The sequence below is a fragment of the Mus musculus genome, chromosome 8, assembly GCF_000001635.26.
Source record: "Mus musculus strain C57BL/6J chromosome 8, GRCm38.p6 C57BL/6J".
In the NCBI taxonomy this organism is placed as follows: domain Eukaryota; kingdom Metazoa; phylum Chordata; class Mammalia; order Rodentia; family Muridae; genus Mus; species Mus musculus.
Genome location: NC_000074.6, coordinates 72,531,598 through 72,548,590, shown reverse-complemented (window position 1 = coordinate 72,548,590; position 16,993 = coordinate 72,531,598). Strand labels below are relative to the sequence as shown.

At 47.4% G+C, this 16,993-nt stretch overlaps 1 protein-coding gene across 2 annotated transcripts in view; it reads left to right on the top strand.

Annotated features, from left to right (window-relative positions):
• The first annotated feature begins 280 nt into the window (after nucleotides 1–280).
• Nucleotides 281–16,993, top strand: part of Med26 (mediator complex subunit 26) — a 53,756-nt gene continuing 37,043 nt past the window's right edge. Inside the window, exons 1-2 of one of the 2 annotated variants that reach the window (XM_006509739.4) lie at nucleotides 644–696; nucleotides 2,377–2,515. Coding sequence is in view for 1 of the 2 variants with exons in the window: in NM_027485.4 (NP_081761.2) it covers nucleotides 625–696 (72 nt within the window). In the remaining variant the exon portion in view is untranslated. Of the gene's footprint in view, nucleotides 697–2,376; nucleotides 2,516–16,993 lie in introns of both variants that reach the window. The other variant, NM_027485.4, reaches the window with a different exon arrangement.

The following is a 16,993-nucleotide window of genomic DNA, read 5'->3' as shown; positions in this document are numbered from 1 at the left end:
CCCCAAAGCAGTCAGAAGATAGAGTCGGTGTTCCAGGACTTGAAGGGTGCGCTTCCGTTAGGAAGCCCATCCCTCCAGTCCCGAGTGGGCGTGGCCTTCAGATAGCGTCCGTTGCCACGCCCAACTGCCTCCCAACGGCCCTCTGTGTCGGACCTCGGAACCAGGCGGCAGGACCTGCTAATTGCGCCTGCGCGCGCGTGCGCACAATCAATAGGAGGGGCTCACGAGCCGGACCCTCCCAAACCCGGCGTCTCCACCCGCCCCATCTCCCAACCTCCTCAGCGTGGCGCCGACGCTGCGTGCGGCGCGGGTTACCCAGAGTGCTCAGCGCGGGGGGCAGCTCACTGGAGTTTGGTTCTCGAGGCGGCGGCGGCGGTGGTGGCGGAGGCTCCTCCGTCGGCTCCTCCTCCTCGCTCGGCGGTGGCGGCGGTGGTCCGGGGCCTGAGCTCCGGTCCCCTCCGCTTCCCTCCGTCCTCGCCATCTCCCCGAGCGCCTTGACCTCCTCCGGCGCCGCGGGGAACATGCGGCTCCGTTCCCGGAGGCCGGCGAGTGACTGACCCGCGTTCCCCCTCCTCAGCCTGCCCGCCCGCCGGCCCGGCCGCTCCCCCCCGCTTCGCCCAGGCAATGACAGCGGCTCCGGCGTCTCCGCAGCAGATGAGGGACCGGCTGCTACAGGCCATCGACTCCCAGAGCAACGTAAGTGACTGCCTCGCGATCGGGGACCGAGGCCGCATGTGTCGAGACCCTCCCCCTCCGACGCGCCCCCGGCTAGGGGCTCTCTCCAGGCGGTGATCTGCCCGCCACAGCCACTGCCATCTCGGTCTCTCTTTCTCCTGGGTCCGGGGACCGCAGGCAAGGCGGATTGCCCGGCAGCTGAGGGTACCTGAGGCCGAGGCTTCACGCGGCCTGGACTGAGGGAGCGTTTGGAGCTTTGATCAGAGCTAGTTCTTCTCCGTTGTCCCAGCCCGACCGCCCTTGGTGGTCCCCACCGTGCCTCCTTGCCTCACCTCAACCCTGGGAACTGAGAACCCCCCGGGAAGGTCTCCCTGCCGGGGGCAAGGTGGGAAGCAACTAGTGTCTCCGCGATGACTAGAGTAGCCCGCGTCTCCGGAGTCTTGGCCTTTACTCCCCTTCGGTCTCCTGGCTGAACCTCCTTCTTGGCTAGGAGGGAACCCTAGGCCCGTTCTGCCCCCAGTCTGTCTACCTGTGATGCCTGGAGAGTCTCCTCTTTTTTCTGATAGTGGACAAACCTTTCCTGGGGTCTTTCTAGAAAAGACGACCCTGCAGAGAGTGGGATCCTTCCTGTCATCTTTCTTGGCCTAAATGCTCCATTGCGCATCTGACCAGAAGCTAAAGCATGGGATTTTGGTACTGAGTTACTGCCCGTCATAGTTGATTGTTCTCTTATTCCTACCTTCCGGTCCTCTTTCCATCTCTCTCTTGCCCCTCCTGAGGTGCTTTGGGCCCTAGCCTGTCAAGATTTAATTGTAAGGGGTTACTTTATGTCACACTTTCCTCTGCTAAGAGTCCTGTGAGCAGAGGGACATCTTTTTCTTCCTGTGTGAGCATAGACTAATTTCACCTGTTCTTGTATTTTTCCCAAAGGTTTGTTGGCAGTGTAGGGGGCGGGTATCCTTGTTGCTGTTAGGAGCAGGGCCATGGGAAGATGCACAGGCATTCAGATATGAGGTGTTTGCTGGGAGACCAGGAAGTGGCCTTTGAGATCACTTTTTAATATGCTCGGGATGGAAGAAAAATCATCTTGGGCTTGGACAGGTAACCGAGGTTTGAGTCTTTTGAGTTCCCTTGACTATGCTTGACCAGTTACTCTTAGCAATGTACAATGTACACTGTATTGTGGTGTGTTCAGAATAATTCACATTGTTTGTGTGGTCTTGGTAGAAATAGAGGTGCTCTAGTTTCTATGAGATCTGCTTGCTGGATCCAAAATTATTTTCTTCTTGGTCTTTAAGATCACCTTGATAGTAATTTAGTAAATACTGTAGACATTTTCTCGAGGTAGAATAGGGACAGGCTAGATAAAAATCTTCTAGAAAGCCTTTTTAAATTTTTTTCTTTTTTCTTTTTTTGGTTTAAGGTTTTGTTGGGTTTTTTGTTGTTGTTTTGTTTGCCAGTGATTGGTATTACTGACTGTAATCACATGATTGATATATTAGGATATTAAAAGGTAAAAACAAGAGATAGGAAAACATAGCCTTGATGGCTTTTGCATCTTTGCTGAAGCCATAGTGTACACAGTATAATTTTTTGATGTTGTTTTTCAAGAAGGATTCCTCTTCTATGTAGCTTTGACTATCCTTGAACTTGCTCTTTAGACTAGGTTGGCCTCAGAGATTCTCCTGCCTCTTCTTCCAGATTAAACGATTGCACCACCACTGCTCATCTCTTCCACAGTGGAAATTTTAACTCCTGTGTAACTCCTTTGCTTGAGATCTTATCAGAGATCCTGACTGCTTGTATGTGAGAGTGTTGGGACCAGCAAGCGCTTTGACAGGTAATCATGATGCTATAGATCAGGTGGGTCCAAGTGTTAGGTAAGGTCTGACTAGAAGACCCTTTGTGGGTAAAAGAAGGAAGGTAGACAGCCCAAATTTTAGGTTTTTGTTTTGTTTTTTTCTGAGACAGTCACTGGAAGTCACTATGTATGTAAACCAGTGTAGTCTCACAGAGAATCTGTCTGCTTCTACCTCCCAAATGCTGGAATTAAAGGTATATGCCACCATGCCTGGCCCAAACATTAGTTTCTTGAATTTTCCCTTGGTCATAAGTATTACTATGCTCTTTGGCCTGTGGGTAAGTTGCTTGGAGTGTATATCTCAAAGGGAGACCTTATTGTGGTGGATGGAGTTGAGAACTTGTCTCTGAGTGAGGAGGGAAGTGTTTCCCAAAATGCACTGTCAGTGACCACCCACAAAAACAACTAGGTATATGTGCCAGGGGCTGGCTTTGCAGAATCTCTTTGTAGAATCAGCCTGGAGCACTGTCCTCCATTTCTTGCTGTGGTATTGAAGGGTCCCTGGACATTTGCACTGTTTCCGTGATTGCTCAGGGCCCAGGTAAGAGCTGCATGTTTGTGCAGGGATCTGTGCTTTGCTCTGCCCAGTTATAAGCTCCACCACTTGCTAATTGACACATATTTAGGATGTTCATGGAAAAAATACAAAACGAGGACAGAGTTGAAGAGTGAACACTAAAATTAACCCTCTTCAGAGAGAAGTGACAGAGAATGGTGTCATGTAATGCTTACCTTTATGAGTGTGCAATTATGGCTAACAAATTTAGCTGTTGGCTTAAAAAAAAAATCAGTGCCAGGTAGCTGACCTAAAGTCCACAGCCTCTGACTGACCAGCTCCTTGACCAAGGAGGTCTCAGTAAGATAGCCATCCCTGCTCTAGCCTCAGCAGCAGCAAGCACTGACCTGCCAGGCCTGTACTTCAGAAAGTCCCCATCTCCCTTCCAAAAGGCAGCTAATAGACTTCCAGAACTGTGGAAGCTTCACTCACCTCAATGTGTGTTTGCTTAGGGTGTTGACAGTCTCTGACGTATACTGTACATCTGCTTGTAGTCGTATGAATAAAGGTGAAGGGTATGACTTACACTTGCACAGAAATCATACTGAGTTCCCCTTTAGCCAGTGATAGAGTTTTTAGTCCTGTGGTGCCCTTGCTGTTTGAAGAAAGTCTGGACCATGTTTTCCTGAGAGATCAGCTTCTCATACATGTTCCATGTCTTGACCTCTTTCCTAGAGAAGAGTCCTCCCTTTTTGCATTTTGTTTCAACTCTTGGGCCTGTGATTCAGGAGTTGCCTCCACGCCCCCATTTTCTCAAGAAGCCCTGTGCTCCAGTCCTGAAGGCCAGCTGTGGAATGGCCTAATGGGAGCATTGGTGACTGAGAAAATCACAGGTGGCTTGAGATGTGTCTGTGGGGAATGTGAATGTAACCTTAAAGTTAACAGATTTCATTTTTCAAAAAAGTGGAAAGACTATACACAGTCCCATGAAAAGCTAAATAGTGAAGTGGTGGTCCAAGATGGAGTTTGCCAAAGGCAGCTTTGTAGCCCTGGTTGCAAAGCAGTGGGAGGACGGAAGAAGGCTTGGTGAAGGAGGACTCAACCACTGCTGGACTCTGGAGCAGATCTCAGGAGCTGCTGTCTTCCTCTCACTCTTCCAGAAGCAGGCACCATGGCCATCATTTCCTACTTGGAATCACTTGCCTCTGCTGGCTTGCAAGTTCCTTGCAGCAAAGGAAGTGGTGGCCCGTCCTGGAAGCATACCTTCCAGACCCGGATTCAGACCCGGATTCAGACCCGGATTCAGACCTGGAAGTGCTGCAGTGGCCTACACGAACTGTTCTGGAAGGGCTTCTTCTATTTACTTGCTTCAGGAATTCATGCAGGGTGGATTGTGTGAACTTTTTCAGCTATCTACACCCCTGGTTAATAAGGAGAGATGTACAACCCTAATTAATTTTTGAGGTACCCTGACAGTGTGTTCTGTTCTTCCCAGTAGCCCCATAAAGGAAGGTGGGATGAAGCTAGCCCCCTTTATGCAGACAGCATAATGCTAGTGGTGTCAGCTGTGGCTAGGCTAGGACATAATGCTAGTGGTTTCAGCCTTGTGGAAGGGTGTCATGAGCTGATACACACTCTACCTGAGTAGGGAAGGCTTGGCCTGCTAGTCCTATGTGATCAGAACTGGGTGAGAGTTACCTGTTAGCATTGCAGGGGCTCTGTCTCTGTGACAATGGGTGTGGAACTTTGCCTGTGTCTTGTGTTCCAGCTTTGCTTTCTGCTGAAAGGTGACAGCTCTTTTAACACTAACTTAAAATGCCACTGATCCTGTCAGAAAGAGGATACATGTTAGCACTGCTAGGTCCTGTACAGTGATGTCCCTGTTGTTCTCTGCTGTGACCACAGTTCAGGAGAAGAGCAGAGTGGCAGTTCTAACTTGGGAGTCAGGTTTTGTTTGATGTTTTGTCTCCCTGAGGAAGGTAGACTTTGTCTTCGGTGAATTTTTAGATGGTCCTCAAAGCTGGGGGTTTGTTCTTGAGACCTGGAGAACCGTCCCAACACTAGTCTGTAGGAGGGGACTTTTGTCCTGGACATAAATCTAAAAGAGGCTTGTAGTAAGTAGCCTTTATCCTAGCACTCAGGAGGCAGAAGCAGGTGGATTGCTTGAGTTCCAGGACAGCCAAGGCTATGTAGAGACCCTGTTACTGGTCAGATGGAGCATGTATTATCCCTTGATTAATGATGTTTCTGGTTGTGGCAGACAGACATCTCAAGGTGCCAGGATCAGAGCTGGATGAAGGGGTATCCTACTCCTGCAATCCTCAGTAGTACTTGAACCCAAACTGACCCCAGCCTGAGTTTGCTGGAAGGCTTTCTGCTTCTCATGACAGACTCCTTCTGAAGCCGCTTCTGAGGGCTGCTCCTTTTCATTTCCTGGGAGTGTGCTGTCCTGAGCCTGGCTCTGTAGTTGGTTGTGAGAATGGGCAGCTGAGTTTGAGGTTCATTAAGCAGCAAGCAGGCAGTGTGTTCTCTGGTGGCCTTGCTAAGTCTGCACTCCTTTCATTCTCAGGGCACAAGTATTCCCTAGTGTAGGGTCTTATGAAGTGGGGCTCATTTCCTGAATGAAGTGAACCTGTGCTGTCTAAGCTTCCTTCCAGTCTCAGGTCTGAGAGCCCATGCAGTTGCATCTTCATGAGTTGTGGTAAAACTTTATGAGTTGTGGCTGAGTAGTTGACTAGCCATTTCTCTGTAGTGCTGATAGTACTTGGGGTGGTAGGCAGACTTGTGCACCCAGTACCTGCCTTTGAAGATGTGTGGCCGCCAAGGAGGCCAGAATGCTGTGTTGTATGTGAATGTCAGAGGTGTAGTCTGGCCTTTCAGCTGCAACTCTTGAGCCCAAATAGGACACTTTGCCTTTGAAAGGAGGATTCTTTTAAAAGTGTGTGTATGTTTGTACATGCTTATGTGCCTGATGGTAGAAAACTGCAAGTGATGGCATAACTGTGAAGATCAGAGGACAATTTTGTGGAGTTCGTTTTCTCCCTTAATGTTTATGTGGTTCCAGAGGATCAAATTCGGATTGCTAGGCTTGTATCACAGTGCTCTACTCACTGTGCCATCTTTCCAAACAAAGAATTCTTTTTAAAAAAAAAAGAATTTTTTTAAAGTCGTGTGTGTGTGTGTGTGTGTGTGTGTGTGTGTGTGTGTGTGTTTGCCACATGTGTGCAGGTGCCTGGGGAGCCAGAACACCAGAACAGGGCAACAGGTATCTTAGAGTGGTATCCTGATGCTGGTACTGGGAATCAAATTTGGGTCCTCTTTGAGAGCTGTAAGCTCTCTTATCTGCTGAGCCATCTCCCCAGCCTCCAAACATTTTTTTTCAAAGATTAATTTATTTTATGTATATAAATGTTCTATCTGCATGCCAAAGAGGGCATCAGATCACATTATAGATGGTTGTGAACCACCATGTGGTTGCTAGGAATTGAACTCTGGACCTCAGGAAGAGCAGCTAGTGCTCTTAACCTCTGAGTCATCTTTCTAGCCGCCCCCTCCCAAATCCCAAAATTTTTTTTTGAGACAGTTTCTTTCTCTATGTAGCCCTGGCTATTCTGGAACTCACAGAGTTCCAGATCTGTCTCTGCCTTCTGAGTGCTGAGATTAAAGGAGTGCACCACTAATCACCTGGCTAGACTTTTTCTTTTATTAAAAAAGTATATTTTAAAAGATGACTTTATATGGATGAGTATTTTGCCTGCGTATGTGTTTGTGCATCATACATGTGCTTATAGAGGGTTGTGGCCCACCATGTGGGTTCTAGGAACTAAACTTAGGTCCTGTGTAAGGACCACGAGAGCTCTTAACCTTGGAGCCATCTCTCTAGTCCAAGTTTGAATTCTGTTTTGTTCTGTGTACTGGATAGTTTTGTGTCAACTTGACACAGCTGGAGTTATCACAGAGAAAGGAGCTTCAGTTGGGGAAATGCCTCCATGAGATCCAACTGTAAGGCATTTTCTCAATTAGTGATCAAGGGGGAAAGGCCCCTTGTGGGTGGGACCATCTCTGGGCTGGTAGTCTTGGGTTCTATAAGAGAGCAGGCTGAGCAAGCCAGGAGAAGCAAGCCAGTAAAGAATATCCCTCCGTGGCCTCTGCATCAGCTCCTGCTTCCTGACCTGCTTGAGTTCCAGTCCTGACTTCTTTCAGTGATGAACAGCAATGTGGAAATGTAAGCTGAATAAACCCTTTCCTCTCCAACTTGCTTCTTGGTCATGATGTTTGTGCAGGAATAGAAACCCTGACAAAGACATTCTGTTTTGTTTTGTTGGTTTGTTGTTTTCAAGACAGGGTTTCTCTGTGTAGCCCTGGCACTCCTGGAACTCACTCTGTAGACCAGGCTGGCCTCGAACTCAGAAATCCGCCTGCCTCTGCCTCCCAAGTGCTGAAATTAAAGGTGGGCATCACCACTGCCTGGTTTTTGTTTTGTTTTGGTTTTTGGTTTTTGGTTTTTTGAGACAGGGTTTCTCTGTATAGCCCTGGCTGTCCTGGAACTCAATTTGTAGACTAGGCTGGCCTCAAACTCAGAAATCCACCTGCCTCTGCCTCTCGAGTGTTGGGATTAAAGGTATACGCCGCCACACCTGGTTTGTTTTTTTGTTTGTTTGTTTGTTTTGTTTTGTTTTGTTTTTTTTGAGACAGGGTCTCTGTATAGTCCTGAACACTTGCTCTGTAGATCAGGCTGGCTTTGAAGCTCACAGTGATCTACCCGCCTCTGCCTCTGAAGTGTTCAAATTAAGTGTGTGTGCCACCATCATCTGGTCCAAGATAGAATTCTTGAGAGCATGAAATGGCTCTCTGGAATACTCTGTCATCTGGAAGTTTGGAATTAAATGCTTTATAGAAAGTGCAGGTGGTTAGCTCTTGTTTGTTTCTGCTGCGAGGGGAACAGACTTGAAAGGAATAGTTGGGTTGGTTAGTCACTGAACAGTTTATCTCATGGACTCCAAGATTGGTCTCTGTACATTTCAAGCTCTTGGAGAGAGCTCCTGGAGAGCTTTGATATGGTTAAGGTTAATATTGCATTTTTCTTTCTTTCTTTCTTTCTTTCTTTCTTTCTTTCTTTCTTTCTTTCTTTCTTTCTTTTGTTGTTGTTGTTGTTGTTGTTGTTGTTGTTGTTGGCATCTTGCTTTTCTGTCTGGGCTAGCCTGGAACTGCTGCCTCAGCCTTCCAGGCAGCTGGTTTGATAGGTGAGTACTGTATCTGAAATGGTGTGGTACTGTGTGGATATAGATGAAGGGCAGGAATCCTGGAAGAAAGCCCTACTCTTCTTAGGTTGTAAGTCTTGGGTTGTCAGCTGCCCATATTCCTTGGTTCTCTATGGATTGTTGAAGAAAGGGTCACTTCAGGTGAGGTGATGTACCCTCTGGGGATGCAGGCTTGCCAGGCAGCTGTGGTTCCAGCTTCTGAGTTGCTGGAGCTTCAGCATTTTCCTAGATCCAACCACTAGAGCCTGTGAGCCCAGGGAAGCCCAGGGCCATCAAAGTTCTGGTGGACCTTGGTGGAGTGTGCCTTTAATCCCAGTGCTTGAGAGGCAGGGATAGACCAACCTCTGAGTTCCAGGCCATCTTTGTCTACATAGTGAATTCCAGGCCAACCAGGGTTATACTCAAACATAGTCTCAAAATAAATATATTTTTAAAAATTATTTCTCTCGAGCTCAGGTAGGTGTAATGTCTTGTGTTGGCAGCAGCAGTTAACCGGTCAGTACCACTAGATGAGCACACTGGCTTCCATGCACATCAATTAGCATTTGCTTGCTCTTTCAGTCTGAAGGTTGACATTTGTCTTCAACTAAGGGGCCAGGAAAGACTAAGCAATCTGTGGGTCTTAAACCAGTGCTAGGTGTCCCCAAAGCAAGTGGGCTCAGTGCTGCCCAGCCCACTTTCCTACTGCAGTACTTCTGAGAGCTGAGGTCTATTTCAAAGGCTCCATCTTAGAGATCTGAAGTGTTTAGTTTGCAATTCTGTTCACTTCCCTCTTCATGCAACTTTCCCCTTTTGCTTGAAAAAAAATATTAAGAGAAATTTCTTATGTGTCAGAGTGGTGTATGCCACATTGGTGCAAGTGCCTGAGGAGGCCAGAAGAGGGCATCAGATCCCCTGGAGTTGGAGCTGTAAGGTGATGTGAGCTGTGGTGGAGCAGGACTTGAGTCCCTGGAGCTTCTGGCATCTCTCCCCTTCACTTTAACTCTGAGTTCCAAACTGTTTTAGATGCAAGAACCCAGTTTTCATTTTAGCTTTCCAGTCTTCCCTTGGTGTATTTTTTTTTTTTTTTTTTTTTTTTTTTTTTTTTTTGGTTTTTCGAGACAGGGTTTCTCTGTAGTCCTGGCTGTCCTGGAACTCACTTTGTAGACCAGGCTGGCCTCGAACTCAGAAATCCGCCTGTCTCTGCCTCCCAAGTGCTGGGATTAAAGGCGTGCGCCACCACCGCCCGGCGCCTTGGTGTATTTTTAAGTGTAGCTGGGTTTTTCATTTTTTTTTAAAGTTCTTAAGTTTGGGTGTGGCTCTTGTTTTCAGCTGAGAATCTTCTTAGATGAGAAAGCTGGTCTCACCTGTATGTGATACCTGGGAATCAACTTTGGTACTCCCTCTGGTGAGGAGCCCCATTTATCCCCATAGCCTATTCTCCCTTTTTTGAAAAATTTCCTTGTGAAATCCTTATGGCTTGTGTAACATCTTTTAAAATCCTGCTAAGATCATAGCATGTTTCCATTGTTGGCTTTTGTATTTCCTTATTTTATTTGTTTATTTATTTGTTTGTTTATTGGCAAGGTCTCACTGTAGCTCTGGTTGTCCTGGAACTCATTATATAGACTAGGCTGCATCCATTGTGCTTGGATTAAGGTGTGGACCAGTATGCCAACTGCTTGCTTGCGTGTGCTCGCTCTCTCACAAGCGCTCTCTCTCTCTCTCTCTCTCTCTCTCTCACACACACACACACACACACACACACACACACGGATACAAGAGGGTTACAGGCAGTTGTGACTCATCTGACATGGGTGCTGGTCTCTAACTTAGAACGCTAGAAGAGCAGCAAGTGTTCCTAACCACTGAGCCTCTCTGTTCCTGCTGGTTGGTGTATTTTGGCTAGCCTTGACTGTCTAAGCTCAATTGATCCTCCTTAGCCTTCTAACTTTCTGTAACTAGTGGCATCACACACACCTTTGACTAAGGGTCTTGTTTTCTGCCTTTCTATCCGTTTACAAGCTCCTCCCAGTGCCTAGTGGGCTATCAGGGAAAGGGGCTGGTTTTGAACTGGCTGGCAGCCTTCAGTGCTTCCTTCATGTGCTTCAGTGCTTCAGTGGTTGATAAGTTACTGAGAGTGCTATATCTATGTAGTGATGGTACTACACTGTCTCCTTTCCCTTCTGTGTGGTCAGTCACTGTACTCTCTGGGTAGACCTGTGCCGAGTCTTAGCTGAGGGACAAAGATGTAACCATTACAATCTGAGCTGGAACAGCAACAACAAAACAAGCCATTGAGGGACTGTGTATATATCAGACACAGTCCCTTTGGCTGGGCTGGAGTTTTGTTTCTTGAATGGCTTATTGTGCCTTACCTTCTTCATTAAGTCCTGAGCTGGCTCAGGTTTGGGTGGCCAAATCTTTCCTTGGAGGTGAACTCTAGTTACTATGGTAATGGGTTGGCCTGCCTAGTTAGTTAGTTAGTTAGTTAGTTTCTCTCTCTCTCTCTCTTCCGCCTCCCCCCTTTCTTTCAAGAGAAGGTTCTCTTATGTCGCCCTGGCAGTCGTAGAACTCACTCTGTAGAACAGATGGGCCTTCAACTCATCCTTCTGCCTCGGCATCCTGAGTGTTGAGATTAAAGGCATGCACTACCATGCCCAACATTTTCTTTTTAATTAAAAAAATCTTACTGGGTATGCAGGGGGCAGGCATACCAAGATACTTGTGTGGAGGTCAGAGAACAACTTTGTGGGATTGGTTCTCTCCTATTTTTATGTAGGTTTTAGGGGATCAAACTTAGGTAGTCAGGCTTGCATAGTAGCAAGCACATGACTAAGGCCTGTCTGTTTTCAGGGCTAGCCCTCCTTGAATTCAGGTAGGGTGAATGCTGCCGGGCTTTACTTGCATGGTATCTTTCTTGGGGCCTGCAGGACTAGCGTGCTGTTGTTAAATGGAAGGTAGCCTTTGGCTCATTACTTCTCACCATTTCCTCCAGCATTCACTTGGCTGGCTTCTGGCCAAGAACCCATCCTTACATCCTTGTCTAAGTCATCTATGCAGCTTGCTGCTTTAAGTTGGGGTAGGGGGCTCCCTCAGTACAGCACTTTGATTGTTTTACCCCAAAATTTGATGCGATACTACCATCAATTAGCTGGGCCCAGGACTGGGTCTGGGGAGCTGCCCCTAGAGGGCCAGTGAGACCTGATGAAAGTCCAGAATAAGTGTTGAGTGGTGTAGGAAGAGGGGCCTAAATGTTACTTGTTAGGGTTTCATTTCAAGCTCTGGATTTGCCTACTATCACTCCCGGTGTTGAGCTGTTAGCCTGTTCTGGTGCAAGTGTGGCAAGTTGCAGTTTTGTCCCTCATTGTGGGTGAGTCTTCCTTGGTTCTGATAGATCTCCTCTTATGTTTGAGAGATTGTCTCTGTTCAGACCTACTGTCCACACAAGCAAGGGCCTCAAGCCAGAGCCCACAGACTTGGGTCTGGTTTGGTCTGACTATCTTGCCTGTTTCCTATGTTTATCCCATCCCTCTGGTTAACCTAGGGAACCAGAAATTGGTCTCTCTGCTTCTGGGCTGCTACTTCCTTTCAGTTGACCAAATGACAGGTCCAAGAGATGCTTGTTAAATGGCCACTGTCTTTTCCTGTGCTCTTGGTGCACTGGGCAACATGAGAGCTAGTAGCTGTCTGCTTTTCCTAGGTGTTGGCAGCCTGGGGTTAGCTGGTACCACCAGCAAGGTGTATAAATGGACATTGCTGTTACTAGTTCTAAAGAAACTGAGTTCCACAATGACAGTTGGTGACCACTAAGGAAGAAATCTGGAACTGACTTCCCAGGACAGGGGTGCACAGTATCCTGTCCAGGCTGCCAAGCTCTTGCTTTGCCAGGCTGCCCTTTCCCACCTCCCAAAGCAGAGTCATCATTGCAGTTTCAGCCTAACATTGTGGTGGGAGAAAGGAAGAGAATTACATTTTATGTTGTCCTCAGTGTCATGTATGTACATACATGTGAATGTGTGCATGTGTGTGCTCGAGCATGTGCGGGCTTTCTCCACATTGTGGCAAAGACAGCACCTCCTCCAACCAAACCTGGCAAACAGTAGGTTCCCCAAGGTAGTCATGAAATTGGAGACTGCAGAGCCAACAGGTTGGCCACCCTGATCTTGGCTAGGATTAGGGGACCACACCATGGTGCATTTGGCTGCTTATGTTTGCATGGGGGTGCTTCTGTGGAAGGTTAGAATTCAATACTGTACCAGTCTTCCAGAGACTAGAGACATGTCCTGGCTCCTGTCTTGTATGTGGTTTCTAGCCTAGCAGATGCAGAATGCAAAGTGGCATTGTCTGCTTTGTAGAGTGGGCTATCTGTGGGCACTGGAGTGCCGCTGTGTTAGTTACCCAGAATGCCTTCCTGGATTGCTACATTGTCTCCTGTGTCCATCATGATGTAGCCTTACAGTGAGTCTTGACCGTCTTCTTACTATATTAGCCTTCCCTTTCTGTGTATATCCCCTTCCAGGGTACCCACTGTCTCCTGTCCAGCATTTTGGCTTTACCAGCGCCATTTATACACTCATCTGTCTTCAAAGCTGTCCTTGTGCTGTTGGGCCCCATCTGTCCGGCATCCTTCCTGGACATCCCATGTCCATGCAGCCCAGTCTTGAACAGGTGGTGCCCCTTCACCTCAGCCCTGGGTATGCCGGACTGTGTTCTTTGGTGCTGTGGCTTACTATTCTGGGCTACTTGAGTTATCCTGGGCTCCCCTATTCTGGGAGGCTGAAACTTGGGGCTTCTAGAGTAGCCAGTTACATGCTTCTGCATCTCCTCTTGTCTCCACTCAGAGCAGTTGCTACAAACTGAGATTGAGATGTTTACCTGATGGAACCTGCTGCTTACTGAGCTTCAGCTTCTTGAATGGCACACAAGGAAGACACTATTTCTCTTGTAACCTGGCCTTGCCGTTTACCTTCTGCCTTGGGTAAACTTAGTTCGTAGCCTTTTCTTCTAAGGAGGATGTAGACACCACTGACACTGGAGGCTATTGAGATTGAGATACAGTGGTCTTAGTCTTAGTTGCTAGCATGCTAATAACACACAAGTGACAAGGTTCATCTGGCTCTCCTGCCATCCTGAACTTCCTAAGGAAACATCTCCCTACAGTCCACTCCAGCACCTAAGTCTGGCCAATCTTAGGGCTTTATCTTCCTGGTCAGTGACTAGCACAGGGAAGCACTATGACTCAACATGCGCTTGTGCAAGTTTTAGCACTTTGTTGATGGAATTGGAGTCAATAATGGGAAAGGCTTAAAAGACGCTTGCTGCTGAGTCAGGCCAGCTCATTGAACTGACATCCACACCCCCCCAAGCCCCCCGGATCTGGCTTTTCTGTCCCCCAAAACAATGAGAATCAGGAGAGAATTATATGCTTACTTTGGGTCCCAGGTTCTGACTTGGGCAGACTCTTACTGGCCTTGGCTGGTGGTCAGCACGTGAGCTCTTGCTCTGTTCCCTGATCACTGCTCTCTTGGCTTTTCTCCCTTTTTTACTTTTCTCCTGTGCTTTGGATCAAGAGTTCTCAGCAATACAGCATGTTAGTTGCTTTTGGTAATTGGATCCCATCTTGTGCTCCTTCAACCACTGACATGCGTGCTTTACCCCTCCCCAGTTCCCATTGAGGGAAGGAATAGTGGTTGGCCTCTTTCTTGTCTTGCTAGAGTGGAGTGAACCTGTTCATCCTGTGACCAAGTTACAGGCAGATTTGGGTTCATCTTTTTTGTTTGTTTGTTTTTTGTTTTTTGAGACAGGGTTTCTCTGTATACCCCTGGCTGTCCTGGAACTCACTTTGTAGACCAGGCTGGCCTCTAACTCAGAAATCTGCCTGCCTCTGCCTCCCAAGGGCTGGGATTAAAGGCGTGCGCCACCACACCCAGCGGGTCCATCTTTCTAAGCACAGTAGTGCCTGCCTTTCTGAGGGTTGGGTGTGGGGTAGAAATTAAGGTTTCATGAGGCCTGGGCATGACTTACATTTAGCAGTGTGGATTTTGAGGTAGCAGGACTTGGTAGACCCTTTGGAGGACCTGCTTACTACCTTGGTTCCTCCTGCAGTTCATCTGACCTGTGTATGTTACCTACTCTCACTGAGTGTCAAATTGTGCATACTGTTGGGCAGGACCTGACATGTTGAACCTCTTGGGCCTTGAGTGCATGAGTGCACATGCTCTGATTTACCTCACTTGCTTTCTAGTGACCTTGGAGTGTCTTACTGTTTATAAGCTTGGGTGTCTATTGTGATAAGGGGCTAGTGTCATTCTGTGGGGTCCTAGGTGTGATGATGGTAACAGTGCCTGGCTTCTTTTTAGTCATCCTGCTTGTGAGGGATCTATTGCCTTTCTGTCGCCATAAGAGAGTTGGGGGCTCGTTTCTAGAGATCAGACAACTGGAAGAAGCCAAGATAGGACCCTAATTCTACCTGTGCCAGTAGACGTACAGGATGGACTTCTGTTCCCAAATTGCCCACATCCTTCCTGAAACTCTTGGTTTTAAACTGGGCCTTAGTGTGTAGATCATGCTTGGCCTGGAACTTATGTTACTCCTATTTCAGCCAGAGTGACCAGGTGGGAGGGGCCTTTAGAAGACAACCACATCTAGGTCCTTGCTAAGAAGCCTCTTAAGGGACATGAGAGAAAGGGCCACAAGGACAGTGTCAGTTCCCACAATGCACTCACTTGTCTTAGGCAGGCCATTTTACAGATGTAAGACAATGAGACTTAGTGAAGCTCTGCAGCTGACCACTTTCCAGGGTGGGGCTGTGAGCCTGCTCTATCCACCCTCGGAGCTTTAGCTCATCAGGTACAGCTGCTCACACAGAAAGGTACCTAGGACACCAGTGTCCTGAGCCAGATAAATATTTCTGTGGCCTTGAGCTACTTAGGCTTCTGTGGTGCAGAGGGTCTGCTGTCCCTTTTAGCCAAATGTGGTTTCTGTGACATCTAGGAGGTCCTGAGCCAGTCAGTGGGGTCTTGTAATGAGAATATTACTCTTTAAGTATGGGTTGATGTTGGGGCTTGACATCAGCTAAAATCCTCTTAGGCTCTCCTTCTACCCTATTCTATAGATGGGAAGAAAAACATTTAATATGGAAGAAATTGGGGGTTCAGCCTGCATTGGATCTCTTCAGCTTTGTCTTAGAGCTTTGTGCTTTGAGCACATCACATCAGATACATTTGCATCACCTTAGGTCTTTGCAAATGGAAGAACAAGTCTGTCCTGTCAGTAGTTCCCCAAATAGGAGCTGAACCAGGGCAGCCCCCTCCCACTTTTTCAGGAACAGGATCAGTCCCTAGAATGTACACAGCTGGCTGGTTTCTACAGGTGCTGTGTTTGCTTGCTTAAAGATAGTATTTAGGGGTGTCAGTGCTGCCACACAGTTCCACCCGCTGGAGAGACTCCATCTAGAGAAAAGGGAAGACACTAAGACTTCAAGAAAGAAGGGATGTGTCTTAGTTGGGGTTTCCATTTGCTGTGGATAGACAACATGACCAAGGCAAGTCTTATAAAGGACATTTATTTGGGACTGGCTTACAAGTTCAGAGGTTTAGTCCATTATCAAGGTAGAAGCATGGCAGCATCTAGGTAGGCATGGTGCAGGAGGAACTGAGAGTTCTATTCTTCATCTGAAGGCTGCTAACAGAATACTGACTTCCAGGCAGCTAGGATGAGGGTCTTAATAGCCCATACCCACAGTGACACACCTACTCCAACAGGATCATGCCTTCTAATAGAGCCTCTCCCTGGGCCGAGCATATGCAAACTACCACAGGATAGTTCTTCATTCCATTGTTTTCACACAGGGGTTTGCTCTTTAGTCCAGGCTGGCCTGAAACCTCAAGCCTCAGCCTCTTATTGTTTGGATGGTAGGCATTTGCCACTTACTGCATTCAGGCAAGGTGCATTTCTTTGGAAGATGGGTACACTCAGCTTGAAGACCTGACTGGAATTCTCAGTGCCTCTCCTCTGTGCTGCAGTGGCAGACAGAAGATTAAAATAGAAATGTTGGGGCGGTTGGGGGGGGGTGTTTAGGAAGTAGTTCCCTTCCATATTGAGAATGTATTCAGTTAACAGTTGAAGGGACAGAAGAATGTTGGAATCATTGATACTTAAGGAAACATACTTACTCAGACACATGGAAAGATTGGTGTTGGCAGGCAGTTCAAGACTGACCATACCATTCTACATCTCCTAGGTACCCTGCCTGCAGCTCTGAGCTACTGTCACTCTTTTGGAAAGTATGTAGTAAGAGCCATGGACACATTCTGGTCCTTTGACTTCATAATTTTACCAGTAGAAATGTGTTTACTATGCAGGAGTGTTTTCAGTAGCAGTGTTGGTGGGGGCAGTGGGTTAATCATATCATTGATTGTGTTCATTGCTGACATGGGAGAAGCTGGAGCAAAGAGGGACAGGGTAAGAGACTTCAAATCCCAGCACACATGCTTGAATGATAGAGCAAGACAGTTGACTGCTTGTACAGAAGTGGTTCTCAACCTCTGGGTCACAACCCTTTCATATGGAGGGGGGCCGGCGGTGGCGTCACATATCATTTATTTATATTACGACTCATAACAGCAAAACTATATGTATGAAGTAGCAATGAAATAATTTTATGGTGGTGGTGTGTCACTACAACATGAGGAACTGTATTAAAGGGTTGCAGCGTTA